This window comes from Protomyctophum parallelum (assembly GCF_964188405.1).
Source record: "Protomyctophum parallelum genome assembly, chromosome: 6".
NCBI classification, from domain to species: domain Eukaryota; kingdom Metazoa; phylum Chordata; class Actinopteri; order Myctophiformes; family Myctophidae; genus Protomyctophum; species Protomyctophum parallelum.
The window spans coordinates 27,251,836-27,272,795 of record NC_139701.1 but is presented as its reverse complement, the minus strand read 5'-3'; the positions used below and the strand labels follow the sequence as shown (position 1 = coordinate 27,272,795).

Here is a 20,960-nt window from a genome sequence, read left to right as displayed (position 1 = left end):
TGATCAGTTCCAGATCCCGGGCAGAGGCTTTTGTGCTGGTTCTGGACAACCAACTATCTGAAGAACTCGGAACTGCACTCCTTGTGGGGATGTGGAACACGTGTGTCAAATTAGAAGTCGGTGGGACAAACAGTTCTTGAGTTTCGTGGATTACAGACGTACGTTCCCAGAGACTTGGTGCATTTATAGATACTAGAGCGGTGCCCGTTGGAGCCTCTACATCGGTGCCCATTGGGCACTGGCCTACTTGGAACGATGCAAGTTGGAAATGCATGCCCCACCCAGATATTATGTCTGTGTCTCTTTTATGCCCATATATGGAGTTATTTGTCAGGCATGCCCAAACATGGATTCTATGCAGACATCAGAATGATGTCAGAACAGGCCAGCTCCATATATGGATACTGGGCAGGGGCCCTGTCCAGAGCCCGGGCAGAGGCCTTTTGTGGCGGTTCTTGACAACTGTGGGTCCGACCAACTCGACACCGGGCACTGGACTCCCTGGGGGTGTGGAACGTGTGTGTCGAATTTGAAGTCGGTGGGGCGAACGGTTCTCGATTTACGTGGATTACAGACGTACAGACGTGTACATACACACACACACACACACACACACACACACACACACACACACACACACACACACACACACACACACACACAGACGTGGTGCATTTATAGTTAGATAAGATGTTCAAATTTAACATGGGGGCAGCAATCAAAATGTCTTTAATGTCCTTACTGAAATATATGTATTGCTACTTTCAACTTTGCATCCCTACTTTGGGAATGTCATTCATTATATTTAATTATGCCGTTTTCAAAAATGTCTAAATTAAATCCTCAAGCTCAACACAGCACCTATTTTCGCTATGAATACAGGTGTGCCTTGAAATTCTTTGGGACAAATGTTTGAAAACCACTGAGCTACATATGATGCATTTGGGTGGACAGCTGCTGCAAGATTAAATGTTTATTGACACAGGAACATTATAGGCAGTGAAGTGATATTATGTCTAAAGTACAACGTCGGCCTGCCTGTACTCACACAACAACTGATATGTGTTTGACACAAAGTGGAACCAGATGATTAGGAGAGGCTTGCACTGCTGTCATGACAACATCAATAGCATAACACAACATTTGAAGATAGTGGAACACAATAACATCAACATAATTGTCTTGTGTTCCAGGGTAGTCCTGGGCCACGCGGTACCCCGGGTCCTGAAGGCCGACCCGGAGCAGACGGAACCCCTGGGATGGATGATGGCCCAGGACCTCCGGGCTATCCTCCTGGGGAACAGGTGTGGATATATAAAATAGACATGCAGATGTTGAAACTATATTAAACTAGAAAAAGTGCCCTTCTGGGCACAGGTCTCCACCAGGATAGGAATGTAGGACATTGCAGCTTGCCTTCATCTGGTGGTTGGATAAAAGGGCAACAAAAGTAAAAAATCTGAAAGACCCGTTTCGTTGAATGGCTCTAGAGAGACTGTGTACCAATTTGCGCGATGTTTGGACAAAATCTGTAGGTGTAGGCTACTGTGCAAAAACTTGTTTTGCACAGTTCTGGAGCAGAGGTTCATCGTTGGCATCCAGGGAGTGTGTGTGCAAAATTTGGCATCGACCGGGTTAACGGTGCCGGAGATGAGCTGCTCACGGACACACACACACACGGACGGACGGACACACGGACGGACGGAGTGCAAAACATACTCTCCCCCCATGCCTTCGGCCTGGTGGAGACAATTAATGCTATCGATGCTATGCGAGAGTGCAGACTAGCCGACACAAACAAGAGATTCCTGGATCGCTGGCCTCCACAGTACACCCTCCTATCCAGCATCAGGGTCCGGATCTCTGCAGTGTTGCTAGCTCCACTGTCACACTGTGTTTAAGTAGGTGGTGTGCATCTTTCCCTTCCAAAATAATTTATTGACAACAGAACGGACAAAAAATACAACGTTTCGGCCTAACCGGCCTTTGTCAGGTATGATACCTGTCCTGTACGATGGCCGTCAATTTTCAATTGGTGCATGGTCATGCACCTCTTGACCTCTGATGTAGTCCACCCATGGGACATTAAGTGCCATTCATAGCATTGTACTGTGAGTTTCCATATCTTGTACTGATCCTATCCACAAATCCATTTAGGTAATCTCCCATGTCTGATTGCCACACTATCCTCATCCCATACCAGACAATCCAAAGTCCCTTTCAGATCCTGTTCTGTTGAAATTGAAGTTGTTATTAAAAAACATCGCATGGATACACCTGGGAGGTATCCTCAGTGATGTATCCCGAGGTCATCGGGGTTTCGGGTCTGTCGAACATCATACCCCTCACTCAGGTAATCCAGCCGGGGTGATCAAGTCCCGACTTATGTCCCAGTAGTTACCCTTGATCAGTCCCACTAGGGCAAGACCAAGGCCACACAATCCGTTGCTCCGGAACTACTCTGCCAGGACTGGGAGAACCAGATTCTGGCGCATGGAAGGACTAGGCTCTGTTGGTTGACTCCTGTCCGGGCCCCTCCTACGTCTCACCAGGTCCACTCCTGCTCTCACCAGGCCCATGACCTGTGCGTTGCACCAGACTCCCAGCACCAGGCACTTCATTCAGGAGTGGTGGATTATAATGCTTTAAAAGCCTGATGGAGGGGAAAGGAACTGGTCGGAATAACGTGTCCCTTCCACACGCTACGTCCGGCCGGGGAAATTCCCCTCTGTCAGGTGAAAAGAAGCAGCTTGGACTCCTCATGCATAGAAGGAGGCATGAGGTCAGTCCGCTGCCCCCCCAGGTTGGCAGAGGAAGTGTAGCGCCCAGGATTACATTAGATAATTGGCACTGGGTGAAAAGAAAAACTGGGTTACAAAATCGTGGGATAATAATGTAAAACAAAAACAAAAAAAACGGCACGCTGCAGGTCCATTCGGTTAATTACAAAGCGGAACGCCGCTTTGAAAAGCGCCATACCACTTTGGAAAATGGCATACCATTTTGAAAACTTTTAAAAGTGGTATGCCACTTAGTGTTATGCCAAAGACCACTTTTGGAGCTCGCCCCTCATGCAGATTCTGGCGTGTGGAAGGACTAGGCTCTGTGGGTTGACTCCTGTCCGGGCCCCTCCTACGTCTCACCAGGCCCAGGACCTGTGCCTGTTGACTATCTCGAGCTTCGTCCCGCTGGCGGGAGCAATGGTTCCGTCCTGGTTCTGTTAAATGCCATTACTTTAGTTTGCTTGGCATTGAGCTTAAGTTGAGGCCATCTTTTCAGGAATACCATAGGCCCGGAGAATGTTAATGATTTACATACACCAGGCCCTGGTAAGTGTAAAGGTGATAACTGCTGCCAGGTTCCTCTCCCTGACACCTTCCAGTATCCTCCTTGGAGCCACTATTTGTCCGATTGCACACTCAGGGCGAAAGCCATTCTGTGAGTTTCTTAGCAGACAGGTCAAGGCGACTGACTGAATATTTGCTAACAAAGTGGTAGGCCTACGTATGTCCATTTCTTATTTGCTGTTATGTCTATTTCTTATTCAGGGTTGACCAAATAATATCTACAAATTGTAGAGCAGAATAACTCTGTAATTTATCAATAATGATAAGTAATTTATTTTACCTGCATGTCTTTCTGTTTGTCTTACCAGGGTCCTAAAGGCTACATAGGAGATAAGGGCAGCAAAGGGGAGCTGGGTGAATGGGTAAGAATGACTAGCAATTTCACATAAATCACCTTTTCCATGTCCCTTAATTTCATAATTACAAAGTACTATTGCACATTAATATAGCCTACTGTATGGTAATAAATAGAATCTCCATTTGTAAGTTTCTACTTTGTACTATATTTTGATTCTGTCCTCTGTTCTCTCAGGGCTATCACGGGGAGCCAGGGCCACAGGGAAACAGAGGACACAAAGGTGACAAGGTCAGCATCTGAAACACACTGTCATGTATGCAGTGCGCACACATGCATGGACGCACACGTCGCACACACTCGCACATGCACACACCCACACCCACACAGAGTTACCTATCTGCTCATGAATGAGCATCATGAATGAATACTGGTATCATACTTTTCCATCTTTTCTTTTATTAGGGAAATAAAGGAAACCGAGGCCTCACTGGAATCACTGGCTACAGAGTGAGTAGTAAAACACTGCACTGGATATCATCACATGGTATGGATGTCGCAAGGACCGTAAAGAGCCATCTAAACTCGGTTTACTCAACTAGCGTATCGATATAAAGTTTTCCTTTCCTTTAAAGCTAAGATGGTGTGATGTACTGTAAGTTACATATATTATACAATATGCTATACCTTGTGTTCATGAACGGATTGCATACATAGTTCATAATATTCAGCTTTTTTATCTAGCAAGAAGAAATACACAGATCTTTCATTTGTTTCTAGGGTTTACCAGGAGCCAGGGGTCCAACTGGCATTCCAGGAACATCAGGACCTATGGTTAGTGCCACATAGCTCCCTGGTAACAAATGTACATACTGTACAGTAATTAGCCAGAAATATATTTAAGGTAAGGGAGGCAGTTTAGTGACCAGGATTACTGCATGTTTTTTGTGAGGGTACCTACCTACCCTAGGGGACACAGGGAGAACATGCAAACTCCACACAGAAAGGCCCTTTCGCCAACCCCGCCTTCGGGTATGGGCACTGAGGAGGATACACGCCGCCAGCACCCACAGCGTCCCGAGCGGGAATCGAACCCAGGACCTTCTAGCTGTGAGGCGACAGCACTACCAACTGTGCCATCGTGCCCCCCTTAGTATTGGAGCTTCTGAGAGTATGTTTTTCACATAGTAAGTAGCCTTGCCGAGCCATGAGGCCCATAGGGCAGGAGCCTATCTCCTGTTTCTGTAGCGGGAGGCAGCTTGATGTACAAGTACACCCCCTGGACATGACACTAGTATATCGCAGGGATTTACCCCGAATCCAAACCTTGATGCTGAGTGTCAAGCAGGGAGGCACTGGGTCCCATTTTTAGAGTCTTTGGTATGACCCGGCCGGGGATTGTACCCCGACCTCCCAGTCTCAGGCCCTCACTGGCATATGAGCCAGTATGGTACTACTGGTGACAACACACAGACATGTGTGTGGGGAGTAAATAAAATGTGATTATATGTTCCAGGGTGAGATCGGCGCTCAAGGTTTTACTGGATCGCCAGGACCACCGGTCAGTGACATCACTCATCACCCATGAAGTCGATATCAATTATAATCAGCTCATTAAATGACCTGCGAGCACATCTGTCTGTTTGTTTTCTTTTCCACAGGGTAAAATGGGACCCAGAGGAGCAAAAGGTGTACCAGGAGTCAATGGCCCTCCAGTAAGAACACTATGATATTTTGGTGAAATTACACATAATGAGAGGTTTGGTTCCCTGCTGGATTCTGATTCAAACTTCTACAACAAATCTAAATTACTGTTTTGTAGTTTTGGGACTCTCTCTCTATCTTATTGACAAATTTACACTCTATGGCCCTCATTTATCAACCGTGCGTATGCCAAAATATGGGTGCACGCCGAAATTACCGACATTTTCGGCATTTACCATTTCCGCCAAAGCTTGAAATTGAACTTGACAAAGTTCAAAAGTCACGTCTGGTCGGGAGCTGTCGTACGCTTTGTCCTCACTTGTTTTTCTGTCGTAGAACAGCGGAGCAGCATTGTTTGACCAGCTGACAGGCTGTCACAGGCATCTAAACATATGTATTCACTCCTAAAATGTTTATATAAAACTGTATAGGTATGTATGGGCTACAAACAAAAAAAAAAGTAAAGGAATACATCAACGATGTTTCTTTGTGTCATATGAAATTAGTAGGAGATAAAATCACGCAATTAAAAACAATGTTGCAAGTTAGATGCTTAAGCCATTTAAACAGTGTTTTGCATGAGCGCATACATGCGAGGATTTGGGCTGTCTGTGCTGAAATATTTCCATGACGGGACGTTGGAGAGTAGCCTATAGTGCAGTGCTGCAGTTGTGGAGAGTCCCAACGTGGGTAGCCTACTGTAGCCTAATCTACAGCAGGCCGATGTCTTTCTGGAGTTACGGTATGTGCAACCTCCTCCTCGTTTAATAAACCCGACGCGTCGCTCGAATGCCAAATGTACCGTGCCAGCGCAAGTGGGAACCGCATCGGAGATAGGTAGGCTACCCAGCCAGCCCACCACTCCCACCAGTGCCAGCCACATGAGGCTATACGGCTGCACATTCATATAATGACAGTTGAAACTTGACAGTCCAGCCACTGCAGCGAATAGCGACTGCGAGGCAATCTAAATAGACTGTCGAACGTGCATGGTCAGTTGGTCACGGATGGACCACAGTGATAGAGAGAGACAGACAGGAGGAGCACCTATGCAAAACAGCAGTGTGTGTGTGCCTATTTGTTATTTAATTCATGGTTCACAGGTTCAGGTTTTCGTTCACTAATATATCTTGTTGTATATTAAATTAAAAAGACTTTAATAATTTAATATAGCCTACAACTAACAACACACAGTGAAAGTTGCTTGCAAATTGCGATATGTGCGTGCGTGCAGGGGGGTGAGGCGGGCAGCAAGGGAAGTGAAGCGAGAGGAGAAACAGACAGCTTTATTTAATTCATGCAGGTTTATTTATTTAAGATACAACAAGTTGTAAGTTGCGTGTGCGTGCGTGCGTCTGTGTGTGTGTATGAGAAAGGGGGCAGCAAGGCAAGCCAGCGAAACTTTTTTCCCTGTAACCATGGTTTCACGATCGTATTGCAGAACGTTTGATTTCATAGGTCGTGCCAGATAGATTTCAGCCGTCACATTTATTAATGTCGGAACGAAATTAAGGAAGGATCAGCTGTTTGCGATCACTTTATAAATGCTGTGGCGACGTGGGTGTACTACGAAACCTACACTCGAATGTGGGGCAGATTTTACACTCAATTGATAAATGAGGGCCTATAACATTAGACAAATACACGTAATCACGTATACACGTTTTTATCATCATAGGTGTTTATATGATCATCCAACCAATGTTTTTGCTTCATGCTTCATTGGTTATGCTGTATGCAGTATCATACAACCACTGTTTATGCTGTTTCACAATGTTTATGCGTATCATCCAGCCAATGTTTTTGCTGTTTCATATAACCAATGTTTATGCTTTCAGGGTCAACCAGGGGAACTGGGCTTTAAAGGACATCCAGGACCTTGTGTATGATTGCTTAAAGTATACTTCATTGAAACTAAATAATGGTGGCATATCCTATATTATTTGCATAGTGTTTCACCTTATAATGTATGATACATTTCATGTTCAAGGGAGAGCCTGGTCCTAATGGAGTGGTTGGTTTTCCTGGTGTCCGTGGACCTCAGGTACGTCAAGAACACACCAGGACTGTACAATGTTTGTTTTAATGTCATTCAATTTATGTTATCAGAACATATTATTTCCTACAGGGAAAGCCAGGAGCAGATGGACCTCCAGGCCATGCAAAGGGGGATCCTGTGAGTACAGTGAAAACAGGGGAAATGACTGATTATTTCAACTTGACCTTGATTTTTTATCTCAACCTTAAAGTTAACCCTCCATGGCATATATTTTATATTGGTAGGGGGAAATATATTTTACTCCATTTGTTGGGACCTTGGGTAATATAACAATAATAATATATCATTCATCCAGATAATTGTCATTAATTCAATAGTAAAGAGCACAGGAGTCAATCAGAGGGCCCTCACAATTACCATTTACCAATGTGTGGAGGCCAGGGGAGGGGAGTAAACAACTTTATTAGGAAAATAAAAAATTCCATGATTCATTCCATGATTCAACTGTCTCTCTGTGTTCTATCAGGGTGATGCAGGAGATGAAGGGTCTATCGGTGAACCTGGACCGCCTGGACTTAATGTAAAATATTTACTGTAACTGAAACCATCATTATCTACCATGATGAGTCTGACAGACTATTTGCCATTTGCTGTATCTAACATCTTATGATTCTTTACTTATTGATTTTTCTTGCTCTCGTTTTAGGGAGCAAATGGGAAACCAGGAAAGACTGGACCCTCAGGTGATCCCGTAAGATTACTTAAAGCAATTTCTTTTAATTAGTCAATTAAAATGAATAAAACGTTATTTTTAATGGCTGAGTATCTTAATACAATACAACTAACACAACCAGCAGTGGTAGGAGGTGGTCTCCCTCTACACATACATTTTGAAAAGTATACCCCGGTGTCGATTAAGACACCTATACTGTTTGACAAATATTACCGTCTGAAGCGCATAACATAACTGCAATATTTCTACTAATACCTGTGTGTGTGTGTGTGTGTGTGTGTGTGTGTGTGACTGTGTGTGTGTGTGTGTGTGTGTGTGTGTGTGTGTGTGTGTGTGTGTGTGTGTGTGTGTGTGTGTGTGTGTGTGTGTGTGTGTGTGTGTGTGTGTGTGTGTGTGTGTGTGTGTGTGTGTGTGTGTGTGTGTGCGCGTGCGTGCGTGCATCCGTGCGTGTTTTGTGTGCGTGTTTGCTTCTTCCATCAGGGCATCAAAGCCTCACGGGGTGGAAAGGGTGATCCAGGGGTTACGGGTGACCCAGTGAGTTTCAACCTGTTTCAACAGAAACAGAAACCAGAGTTTCACTACTCGTAAATGATAATGAACAGTAATAAAAATGAAATAAAAAAATCAACCTATCCGTCAGTCAGATCTGCAGTATTTGATCCATCCTATATCACTATTATGTATTGATCCACCAATCATACCACTCAGTAAATGATTTACTGAGTGGTATGATTGAAATCAATATTTTATTAAATCACTTGGCTCTGTGTGTTCATATGCAGGGTTTCCCAGGACCTCCAGGTAAACGGGGGTTCAAAGGTCACAGTGGGCCATCTGGACTGGAGGGACTTCCAGGACCAATAGGACCACCGGGACCTGCTGGTCCTAATGTGAGTGAAATAAACCTTAATGTGTTCATTGAAAAGTTCTGTAAACAAACATATGATAAAGTTATTCATCTGTGTATCTGTAGGGTATACAACCTGTGATAATGTTGTTAATCAGCATCTTTGTAGGATACAACATGAGGTAATGTTGTTAATCTGTGTCTCTGTATGGTACTGTACCTGTACTGTACATGGTATGTGACTATACAACATGAGGTAATGTCGTTAATCTGTGTCTCTGTATGGTACTGTACCTGTACTGTACATGGTATGTGACTATTCATCCTGTCATTTGTTGACTAGGGTTCATTCTTACTCTGATTGGCACATGTAAATGGCTCTAGATAAGAGCATCTGCTAAATGCCTGAACTGTAAACTGGTACAACCTACAACATATGATCATGTTTAATATGTGTCTTTGTATGTTAATCTGTGTCACTGTAGGATACAATACAACATATGATAATGTTCATCTCTGTAGGTACAACCTATGTTACAGTAGGTATGTTGTTTATCTCTATCTCTGTAGGGTATTGACGGAATCATTGGAGAACAAGGGAAGCAAGGACAAGACGGACCAAAAGTGAGACATAATAAAGTTGTTAAAATCATGGCTGTCTTTTTAAAGTTCAGATTCAGGAGTGAATTTGTGTGTGTGTGTGTGTGTGTGTGTGTGTGTGTGTGTGTGTGTGTGTGTGTGTGTGTGTGTGTGTGTGTGTGTGTGTGTGTGTGTGTGTGTGTGTGTGTGTGTGTGTGTGTGTGTGTGTGTGTGTGTGTGTGTGTGTGTGTGTGTGTGTGTGTGTGTGTGTGTGCGTGTGTGCGTGCGTGCGTGCGTGCATGCTTGCTATTTGTAGGGAGACCGAGGGCCAACTGGTATAAATGGAGTTCCTGGGCCTAGAGGTGACAAGGTAGGAGAAATACTGTAAATACTGAGTTATTGGCCTTGCCAGATTTTGTCCAAACAAAGGAAAATAATGAAAATATAGAGTAAGCAACTATGTTGCCACAAGATGCCCATGTAATTAATTCCAAATGAATTTGTCGAAACTGCACTATAAAAACATTGTGGACTCTTCAAATAGATTTGATATGTATAATTTTATGGCTTATGTATCTGTCTCTCAAAGGGTCGAGAAGGTCAAGTCGGTTTTTCTGGATTTTCTGGTCATCTTGTAAGTACATGAGATTTATTCTAGATTCTATACAACCCTTTTTTAGAATCATGTAATGGCACTGAGGTGTGTTCTATTCTTGCAGGGAGAAATGGGGAAATCTGGAGAAAGAGGGCTTGAAGGAGAACCCGGTATTAAGGTTCCTATGTTCCCAATCTGTCATGCATGGTTACTCTACTCGGAACAGTTCCACATGTAGGCTATTCATTTACAGGCAGTTTTCAAAAATAATGATACATCTTCATTGATCCTGTGGGAAACTTGAACTTCAGATGTCATAGCAGCACAGCAGTAGACATGAAACATGGGACAGATACAGCTAAGAGTAGGCTACTGTAAGATTGAAGAATAAATAAGCATGCATGGAACTGAAAGTGCTTGTGGTGCTGCGTTCATGGTTTATGGCATTGTTTGCCAAACAGGGCCCTCATGCAAAATATATAAGCCATCCAATCGGAATGGAATATGAAGTATAAAATGTTACAAACAGACACACACACAGACGGACAGGGGTAAAAACATAACATAACATAGCTCCCACCCGTTCCGACCTGGTGGAGATAGTAATTATAATGCCATGCGGAATTCCCGCCCCCTTTCATGACGACACCAGGCCCAATAAATAATTCCCAATGCATTTTCCCCATAGACATTTAAAAAAGTATTTATTTAAAGACCTTTTAAGTGTCGTACGAAGCCAACAAACACAATATTTTGGGCCAAACAAATAATTACAAAAAAAGTGTTTTTTTCTTCTTTCTAATTATTTGTTCGGCCCAAAACATTGTGTTTATTGTCATGATTTGTCACAACAAGAGTTGGCTTTGTCCGCGGCGTAAACATCTTTAAATAAATACTTTTTGAAAAGTCTATGGCTTCACTCACACCTACACAACAGAATGTTGTATAGCTGATGCATGAGTCTTGTGCGTGTTGCAAGCTCGCAATTCATTTCCAATGGGAGACAAACGTGTTGTATGAGGGGGAGTCGAAACACAGCCGAAAGCCGTACAACAGCTTGTAGGCGCAACATCCACACAACATGGATTTAACCACCAACCAATAGGAGAGAAGAGATGTTTTTTATCCCAATGGGCGGAGTTTCATGTAGTCTCCTGACTGAGTCTACCAGCACATTGAGCTAGGGCTGGGTGCAATAACCGCAATACCGCCATACCGCCGGTATGTAACGCATACCGCGGTATCGGGTTCATTACCGTGGTTAATTTTTTTTTTTAATGAAAAGTGTATCATAATAAACAGTGACGCTCAGTCAGTCTAATCATGCCAGCAACACAACAACACCAGAGGGAGAAAAAACCATGTGCAACCCAGATTCGGCACAAACAAGGATTGATTGATTGATTGATTGATTGATTGATTAAAATATTTATTAACAGTTTGCAGAATTACACTACATTTCAAGCACAACTCAAATTAATACAAAGACTGTTAACTGTGAGTGGACACTTGTTTACAAGAGGGTCCACCTAAATTCATTTCACTCCTATGCCACAAAAATGTGGAACGCCCTACCAACTGTCATTAAGATGTAAATCCCTTGACTCCACCAACCCCTTTCCCCCCTCACTGTATACGTTTCCCCCCTTTTTACCTCCTTTATGATGATTTCCTGTTTTTGGCTTTATAGAAGTGCATAGTGTACAAAATGATATGATGAATTGAAAATGGTGGACCCTCTTGTAAACAAGTGTAATGCTTTATGGCAGGGGTATTCAATTAGATTAGGCCTCCTATGTGACACAGACCGAGTAGAAAGAAACGTGCCATTTTATCATGAAGATAGGTTCAAAAGTGGTCCTTTAATGATTACCGTCATTATGTAATCTCACAATTAATATCGCACACACCATACCTGTAACTTTTATTAGCCCTCTTATTATTCCCCGCCATACCGGTAATAACCGCCATACCGGCGGTATGGGGGCCGGCAATAACCGCGGTAATAAAAATCCCATACCGCCCCAGCCCTACATTGAGCACAACTCCACAAAAAGACTACACGCAGAGAAACATAGGTCTGTTGTTTCCGCATTCCTCTCTAGCGGAGGCGTCTAGGGAGGCATCTAGGGAGGGGACGGCCATGACACTTGCAACTTGCTCACATCTTCCATGCAACATTGTTGTGTAGGTGTGAGTGAAGCCTATGGGGAAAATTAACTGGGAATTATTTTCCCGGTCTCAGCGCCCCTCTATAGTATCTTTAAGACTTGTTTATACATAGTTTGATCATGCAACAATGTGTTTTAGTTTTTTCTTGTTTATTGTACAGGGAAGAGCTGGTATGCCAGGAGTTACAGGACCTAAAGGCCAGAAGGTGACCACACCTGACACATTTATTCTCTTATATTATCATCACTCAACATAACAGTAGGGGGGGGGGGACAAAACCATGTTAGTCTAATAGCATGTCTTTCTTATCTTAGGGTTCCCAAGGTCTTATTGGAAATAGGGGACAGGATGGTTCCCATGGTGCCCCGGTAATACATGTATCTAAACTACAAACAATCAATTTATCAACATTTGATTTACATTAACTTCATTAACTATTCCAAATAAACCAACTTCCCAGTACAGTGCATGTGTACTGATTCATAGCAATGTTCAAAAATATATAATTTATGTATAAAAGAGTGATGTTTATTTTTTTAATGACCAATGGTCAAGTGAATTACCATACATGTGTAAGTACAATGACATTGTTTCCTCAGGGACCAGTTGGACCAAATGGAATTGGTGCGGACTCTGGCCCTACAGGGCAAAGGGTAATTAAGTGGTCCCTCCTATTATATCTTCAACTCCCTGGATGTTTTTTAAAAATACATACTCATGTGTTGATGCATCAATATATTTCAAAGGGAATACCTGGAAAGACAGGAGCGCCAGGAATCCAAGGACCAGTTGGAAAGAGTGTGAGTTTTATTTTCATGTACATTTACTATTTGCATTCAAGTATTTGCTTCTTTGTTGTAAGGTCAGATGTATTGGTTTTGTATTTTATACTACTGCTTTGTTGTGAGAACATCATGTATCTTGTGCCCACAACCTAATGTGTGGAAATGAGATCTGTATGTTGCAGCCATGACTTGAGGATGTGGGCACGATATCCATACGATTTGCACTCAAATTAATTACTTGTGGTAACAAGATCTGTATGTACTGGCCACAAGATTTTTATTCATGCTCTGGAAATGATTGATGCATATAATATAGTGAAATATATCATATCATATATAAATATTATGAAAGAAACTCACTTAGGGGGCTGCCCATTAGTCCAGTTGGTCAAGAACTCCCATTAGTCTGTCAAATGTTATTCTGAAAGCGCACCTACAGTATACGTGAACCAAGGGCCAACATGAACCCTGGTGACTGACTGACGGGAAATACACGATTTCATAGTAAATGTGACCTGCAGTCGCAATAAATCTTGTTTCCACACATTAGTAACTGCTGGGCACTCAACATACTGTATAATGTTGTTCCCACAAGTATTCTGGGATTCCGAGTCCGTACAAGAGTGATCTTGCCATGCAAATAAAGATTACAGAATTGTATTCAGTGAATTCAACTGAGTTAAATGAAATTAATTCAGTTACATTTGATTGGTTCAGTTCAGTTCAGTTCAGTTCAGTCTAAGTATAAAATGACTGACAATGCAATCAAATTCGACTGTTTATTGTTTACATTTAACAGGGAGATGCTGGTGAAAGAGGAATGACAGGGAAACCAGGACAGCCAGGAGTCAGGGTAGGTTATAACATCAACACTTTACTTAATGTCACTCGTCATAAAGGAGCAGTTGTGTCCACGCATACACTAAAGTGAGAGTACCATAGATAGAACTAGAAAAAGTGCCCTTCTGGGCACAGGTCTCCACCAGGATAGGAATGTAGGACATTGCAGCTTGCCTTCATCTGGTGGTTGGATAAAAGGGCAACAAAAGTAAATTAGAGGTAAAAACACTTTTCGGCCAGTTATAGCGCCACCTTGAGGCTGAGTTGAAATTGTTCATGTGGCATTTCTTCCTCGGCCTAGTGGGAATGTGCGTGCACAATTTCACGGAAATTACGCGATGTGTTCATGATTTGCAGCATTTTGTTTGAAACTGAGCACTCCTGTGAACTTTGGAAGCCAATCTTAACCAATCAGAAATCTGAAAGACCTGTTTCGTTGAATGGCTAGAGAGACTGTGTACCAATTTGCGCGATGTTTGGACAAAATCTGTAGGTGTACTGTACAAAAACTTGTTTTGCACAAAGCGGCCTCCTGGTGGCGCTATAACAGGCCGTTCTGGAAATTTTGGGGCAGAGGTTCATCGTTGGCATCCAGGGAGTGTGTGTGCAAAATTTGGCATGCAAAAACTTGTTTTGCACAAAGCGGCCTCCTGGTGGCGCTATAACAGGCCGTTCTGGAAATTTTGGGGCAGATGTTCATCGTTGGCATCCAGGGAGTGTGTGTGCAAAATTTGGCATGCAAAAACTTGTTTTGCACAAAGCGGCCTCCTGGTGGCGCTATAACAGGCCGTTCTGGAAATTTTGGGGCAGAGGTTCATCGTTGGCATCCAGGGAGTGTGTGTGCAAAATTTGGCATGCAAAAACTTGTTTTGCACAAAGCGGCCTCCTGGTGGCGCTATAACAGGCCGTTCTGGAAATTTTGGGGCAGAGGTTCATCGTTGGCATCCAGGGAGTGTGTGTGCAAAATTTGGCATCGACCGGGTTAACGGTGCCGGAGATTAGCTGCTCACGGACACACGGACACACGGACAGACGGACGGACGGACGGAGTGCAAAACATACTCTCCCCCCATGCCTTCGGCCTGGTGGAGACAAAAAGAGAAAACTAGATAAAGTGCTCCTCGGGGCACAGGTCTCCACCAGGGCAGGTCAGGTTGTGGCCTCCTGGTGGTGCTATAATAGGCCAATGTGAAAAGGGTGCTATTTCTTCTTACACCTTGGATTGCAATTGATTGCAATGGATGATTTGAGGCATTTTGTTCCAAATATGTGTTTTGCTAAAATCCACCTGTTGGTGGAGCTATAACAGGCCAATGTGGAAAGGGTGGGATATATTCCTCAGCCTAGTAGGAAAGTATGTGTAATATTTCACGTAAATTGCACGTTGCGTTCATGATTTGAGGCTTTTTGTTCAAAGCGGGCCAATCCTGCAAACTGAAAGCCAATGTTAGCCAATTAGGCTGGAATATGAAATATCGGACAGATCCAGCTTGAACACATACTATAAAGATAGTGTGTAACAATTTGCGGGATTTTTGGACAGAATCTGGGGGAGTGTTTTTCAAAAGTCTTCCTCCTGGTGGTGCTATAACTGGCCGTTCTGGAAAATTTGGGGCATAGGTTCATCGTTGACATCTGCTGGTGGGTGCTCAAAATCCCCACCTCCACCCACACCTGTGGCAATAAGTGTTACATGAAGCACCATGGTCAGTAACGCTGTCGCAACATTTTCGTCAAAAACCTTTTTACCCTTTAGTATAGGCTACAGTTGTTTGTACAGTGTTTCCTTAAAATGCTTATGGTCGGTGTGTTGGCATACAAGTTGGGATAATAGAAAAGAGGTTATAAGAGAAGAACACATTTTGGAATCTTTGAGTATAACTGAGTCTCATGCTGAGAATAAAGGTTTGCTCATTTGTTCGTTTCTTTCAGGGGGTTAAGGAAAAACAAGGCCCAAAGGGACTGCCTGGGAACATTGGCCTGAAGGTATCAAACTTTCTGTCACACAAAATGTTGATTCACAGTATGATCCTCCAACCCTAGTGTTATAGGTGAACATTTTGGCATAAATTGGCAAACATTCTGCGAACACTGAGAAATGCATTGTGTATGTAGATCAATTCAGTGTCTACTTACAGTAAATGGTGACTCTTTTTTGAGTGGTGCAACCACTCCTACAACCAGGAATGTCCGTATGTATCATGTATCATGTATCAGTCATGAGCACGAGTGGTGTGCGCATGCGTGAAACCAGCAATGGCCAGCAATATCCGCGCGTGTGTGTACAATGCGCGTGCCTGCACAATGCGTGCCTCACATCTTGTGCTAAATAAATAGCGTCAATGCTAGCGAGCTAAAATATAGCCATCCTTGCTCTAGAAAGCACCAATGTTTCCATCTAGACCACCGGATAATCAGCAAAGACCTCCGAACATCGCGCTAATTGACCAAACCATGGAGAGCTCCGTAGATTAGGAGTTATTGAAGCTTTTAGTCTGCCTGTATAATGGGAGGTGGACGGCAGCTCGCATGCGCGATCCGGTCTAGGTACGCTAAAGAAGGAAAGGCCGACCCCCGTGAACGGCAGCTCGCATGCGCGATCCGGTCTAGGTATGCTAAAGAAGGAAAGGCCGACCCAAAATAATAATGAAAAAATAGTTCTCAGCGACGCGGATTGATATCCATAATAAAGCTAATCTGACGGAGCAGAGAGAGAGAGAGAGAGAGAGAGAGAGAGAGAGAGACAGAGAGAGAGAGAGAGAGAGAGAGAGAGGGGAGGGGGGGAGAGAGGGGAGTTGCACCACTCGGTTCACACAGGTGTGATTTTTTTAATCATGTTTGACTTCAGTGAGCACAGTTATCATCACTTGCACAGGATGTACATTATATTGTGTATAGTGTTACTAATACTGTATTTTGTTATGCTTGTACTTGTGAAGGGGAAAAGGGGAGATGTTGGACCCAGTGCAAAACATGGCCCTGCAGTAAGTTCATCATTTTCAAGCAGTTGCTTTGCTCTAGCTGTATTGCTCCATCCCTACACTAACATATTGGAATATTTGTACAAGTTATTCAGCAGCATTAATGGAAAACAAACTAACTTTGTTTTTCAACCAGGGCGAGATGGGTATGCCTGGAACAAGAGGATACAAAGGAACTCCTGTATGTTACTTTGTTCATTCATTCATTCATTCATTCATTAAATTCATTCATTCCATACTTTCCTCCATGTGGTAATTTTATGTTTTATTTGTTCATTTACTAGCAGTAATGTACTAATCCAAGCTCAGTTATTACAGTAACCACTGCATGTTATTACTACTAAAGTAAAAATATGTTACATGGTTTTGGTGGGGGGTTATGTTCCAGGGTAATCAGGGTAACATTGGCTCATGGGGTGAGATTGGGCTCCGAGGCCCTCCAGGTGATCAGGGGCCCCGAGGACCAGTTGGCCTTCATGGGGTCACAGGCTACCCAGTAAGTCACTTACGTTTATTCTTTATATTATTTGCCTTTATTGTTAGGGATAGTAGACTGACAGGAAATGGGGGAGAGAGAGATGGGGAGTGTGTGTGACACGCAGCAAAGGTCGTCGGGATCGGGAGTTGAACCTGCAATACGCTGTCAGGCAGCATTAGCAGCCTACAGTAGGTGCCCAGACAGCCACGGCAGAAGTCCGGGCCACTTACGTTTATTCTTTAGTTCAGTAGTTCAAGTGATGCATGTATAGTTAACCTCTTCGAAACCTTCGAAGATATTTGTGAGCGAAGGTATTTGAATAACACCTAGAAAGTGTCTGTAAATGTAGATTTTTGGGGAATGGTACTACACTCCATTCCATTCAAAGTGGTTCATGAGTGAGTAGAGTAGGACTCAGGACTATAAGCCCTACAGTTTGTGCATGATTAACCTTTATTGGAACTAGAACTAGACCAGAGACTAGTCGGTAACAATGGAAGTTGGAAATCCATGCCCCACCCGGCTATGCAATACCTGTTATAGCCGTGTCAGAGAACCCGTTCCACCCATCTGTCTGTGTCCCTTTTATGCCCAGCAAAAAAAGGAAAGAAACTTTGCTCTGAATCTGCCTTCAGATATTAGGAATGGTAAAACGTAATGTTGTACTTAATCTTTCCCTCTTCTTCAAGGGTAAAGATGGACCTTCTGGACCAATTGGTGCAGTTGGAGACAAAGTGGACAAGGTATATTTTCTGTTGACCTAATCTGAATATGCTCTGAAGCTAAATGACACGGCAATGATTCTGTATTGTTTATGGATAAGATGGCATACTACTATACCCTAGAAGTATGTGACATAATGTGACTCTAATTGCTATCTGCTTTTCTACTTTGAAGGGATCCATGGGACCCTTTGGGCAAGAGGGAGTTGCTGGTGTCGATGGTGAGGAGGTAGATTGATTAGAATGTATTGACTAAAGATTTGAATGTAGTGTTGTCATTGAAAAAGAAAAAACACAAACAGAAACACACACACATGGTGTTGCTTTGCTTTAGGGCCTACCTGGATTGAGGGGACCTGAGGGACCCCCTGGACTAAAAGGTCTATCTGTGAGTAGCTTCATATGAAACACATATTTTCTACTCATTCCACTGTTGATACAATTAGATTTGCACAGATATCAGAGATTGATGTGAGACTCATTGCAGATGAAGCACACAGAATATAATTTAATTCCACCCTATTATATCTCTGCTGTCGGGAAGAAACCACCTAACTCCAAAATGTAACATTTTCAGGAAATGAAGAAAACCTTATATTTTTAAACAATAACATTGATTTGTGGAAATAAAAATCTAAAACTTCAAAAATGGAGTTAGGTGGTTTCCTCCCGACAGCGACGATGTATTCCATTAGGAAAAGAGCTTTTCAACTAAACTTCACAACATTATTGCCTGTGTTTCAGGGAGACAAAGGGAAAATGGGACCTTATGGTGAAAAGGGTGCAAAGGGAATTCTGGGAGATAGAGGCAACCGAGGTCTGCAAGGTCCAGTGTTGCGACCAGGAAAAGAGGTTAATGTTGCCTAGTTCTTAAACACACACACAAAATCTCAGTTACTGTTCATTCCTGTTTATTCCAATTGGAAAAAAGCTTCCGTCCTGGATTTCCTCAGCATTTTTAGCGAGACGAGACATGCTTTTTTTAATGGAAAAAATCACGGAAGCACAGAGAAAGCCTCGACGACTGCGGGATCGATCGAACTGGAGATAAATATTCTGTGACTACTTAAAAGGAAGAAGGAGAAATCAAACGTGTTTGAAGTGAGGGGCGTCTTATCATCATACATCACATTCCGTGCTCAGCCAATCAAATCATCACAAATGTCATTCCGGCCAATCACTTTTGGCGTCTTCACTTTTCTGCCCTCACTTTTATCTTCAATATGAACTTGGCTCAGCCAATCAAATCATCGCTTTGTGTTCGTTTTGTATTTTAAAATGGAAAACAAACATATATATATAAAGAAATCATCGCTATAGGGTGATCAGCCAACCATCAGCCAATGTTTGTGTTCACACAGACCCTCAAAGCTGGGCATAGGTCATGTGGCAATATAAATACTTCTTGTGACTGATTTAGTTTTATACAATAATAACTGCATTCATGTCTCGTAATGTATAGACAAATCCATGGAGAAGGCCAGGTGTACTGTAGCTAATCAATGCTGAGGTTTAAAACTTAATAGCTTAAGTTAGCTATCTATGGCTGTGCATCGTCCATGTAGTGGCAGTGAATCTGCAATGAATGTGTCAGCCTCAGTGGGCGCCCCTCACTTCACACAAGTGTGTGTTTTGAGCGGTGCTAGCCCCTTCTATAAACAGCTTTTGTCCCCATACGTCTCAAGATTTGCCATTGACCACGGTAAGAGAATTCCGGTCAAATGTCCGCTAAATGTCTCAATTGCTCAAGTTTTGCCATTGACGGTGAACGGAGAAATGACGTCAGATGTCTTTTTATGATCAATTAAACATCAAAACATTAAACGCCATTTGACATTGAAGGGAAAATGTATGACATATGTAAACGAGCAAATCAGCTAACCAATCACAGGCAACAGGCATTCTGATTGGCCAGAATTAACCAATCACAGGCAACAGGCATTCTGATTGGCCAGAATTAACCAATCACAGGCAACAGGCCTTCTGATTGGCCAGTATGGGATGATGCATGGTGATGTATGATGAAAAGAGCCGATAAGAGCACCCCTCTTTTCACACAAGTGTGATTTTTTGGTTATATCGGGGCTCTCCATGTACTCCATGTTGTATGTTAATGGGTACTCTGACAAGAAGTACAAGTACAGTACAACGGATATTGTATAAATGGTTGGGGTATGCTTTCCAACTTGCTTTGTTCCCAACTTGCATCGTTCCAGAGGGATGCAGGTCCAGTGGCACTGGGCACCTAAACCTTGTGGGCACCTCAATGTTAACGTTGGCTGTTTTTTTCTCCACAATTTCAACGTCCATGGTACATCATTATCAAACCTAAATTTACCCTTCAACTTCTTGTTTATCCACAAAATGACTGGCTGGCTTTGGGTATTGTAGCCATTTGTATATTGGGCCTTAAATGTAATTTTAAAAACTACATGGGGGCATGCATGTCGGACTCTGCTATTCCCCACTAACGTTATGTGAAGCCCGGCTAATCATTTAAGCCAACGGGTAAATAACCCATTGTAATAGGCTATTTAACGATATTAGTATGTTGGTAACGGCCGGGTATAAGGCACTCTGACAATGGGTCCAACGGGTAGTCTGACAACAAGTGCAAGCTATTGCATAAGCATGAATTCCTAAACTGCATCATTCCTGACTTGTGTGGTCCCTAAGGGCACTGGTCTAGTTTGTAATTCCAATTCTGGGGTAGCCGTTTTCTTACTGTAATATGACGATAATATATCCATTAACCACTGGTAGTGGTGGGTGAAAAAAAAACTCCATGCCAAGCGCTCCTCAGCTCTGCGGCTCGATCGATGTTTTTGTTTACATCTGTTGTCTATGATGTCAAACGTTAGACCCCTCCTCCCTGCTCAAAGC

The 20,960-nt window shown here is 43.0% G+C and overlaps 1 protein-coding gene across 1 annotated transcript in view; it reads left to right on the top strand.

Annotated features, from left to right (window-relative positions):
- The window catches only part of LOC310859926 (uncharacterized protein), a gene marked incomplete at both ends in the record, with an annotated part of 42,927 nt that overhangs the window by 8,946 nt on the left and 13,021 nt on the right, over positions 1-20,960 (top strand). The window contains 13 exons of the mRNA XM_083766691.1: positions 1,194-1,304; positions 1,784-1,853; positions 3,656-3,709; positions 3,880-3,933; positions 5,304-5,357; positions 7,185-7,229; positions 8,559-8,612; positions 8,861-8,968; positions 9,496-9,549; positions 9,821-9,874; positions 10,094-10,108; positions 17,266-17,373; positions 18,045-18,098. Of these exons, the coding sequence (XP_083622817.1) occupies positions 1,194-1,304; positions 1,784-1,853; positions 3,656-3,709; positions 3,880-3,933; positions 5,304-5,357; positions 7,185-7,229; positions 8,559-8,612; positions 8,861-8,968; positions 9,496-9,549; positions 9,821-9,874; positions 10,094-10,108; positions 17,266-17,373; positions 18,045-18,098 (835 nt within the window). The remainder of the gene's footprint in view (positions 1-1,193; positions 1,305-1,783; positions 1,854-3,655; positions 3,710-3,879; positions 3,934-5,303; positions 5,358-7,184; positions 7,230-8,558; positions 8,613-8,860; positions 8,969-9,495; positions 9,550-9,820; positions 9,875-10,093; positions 10,109-17,265; positions 17,374-18,044; positions 18,099-20,960) is intronic.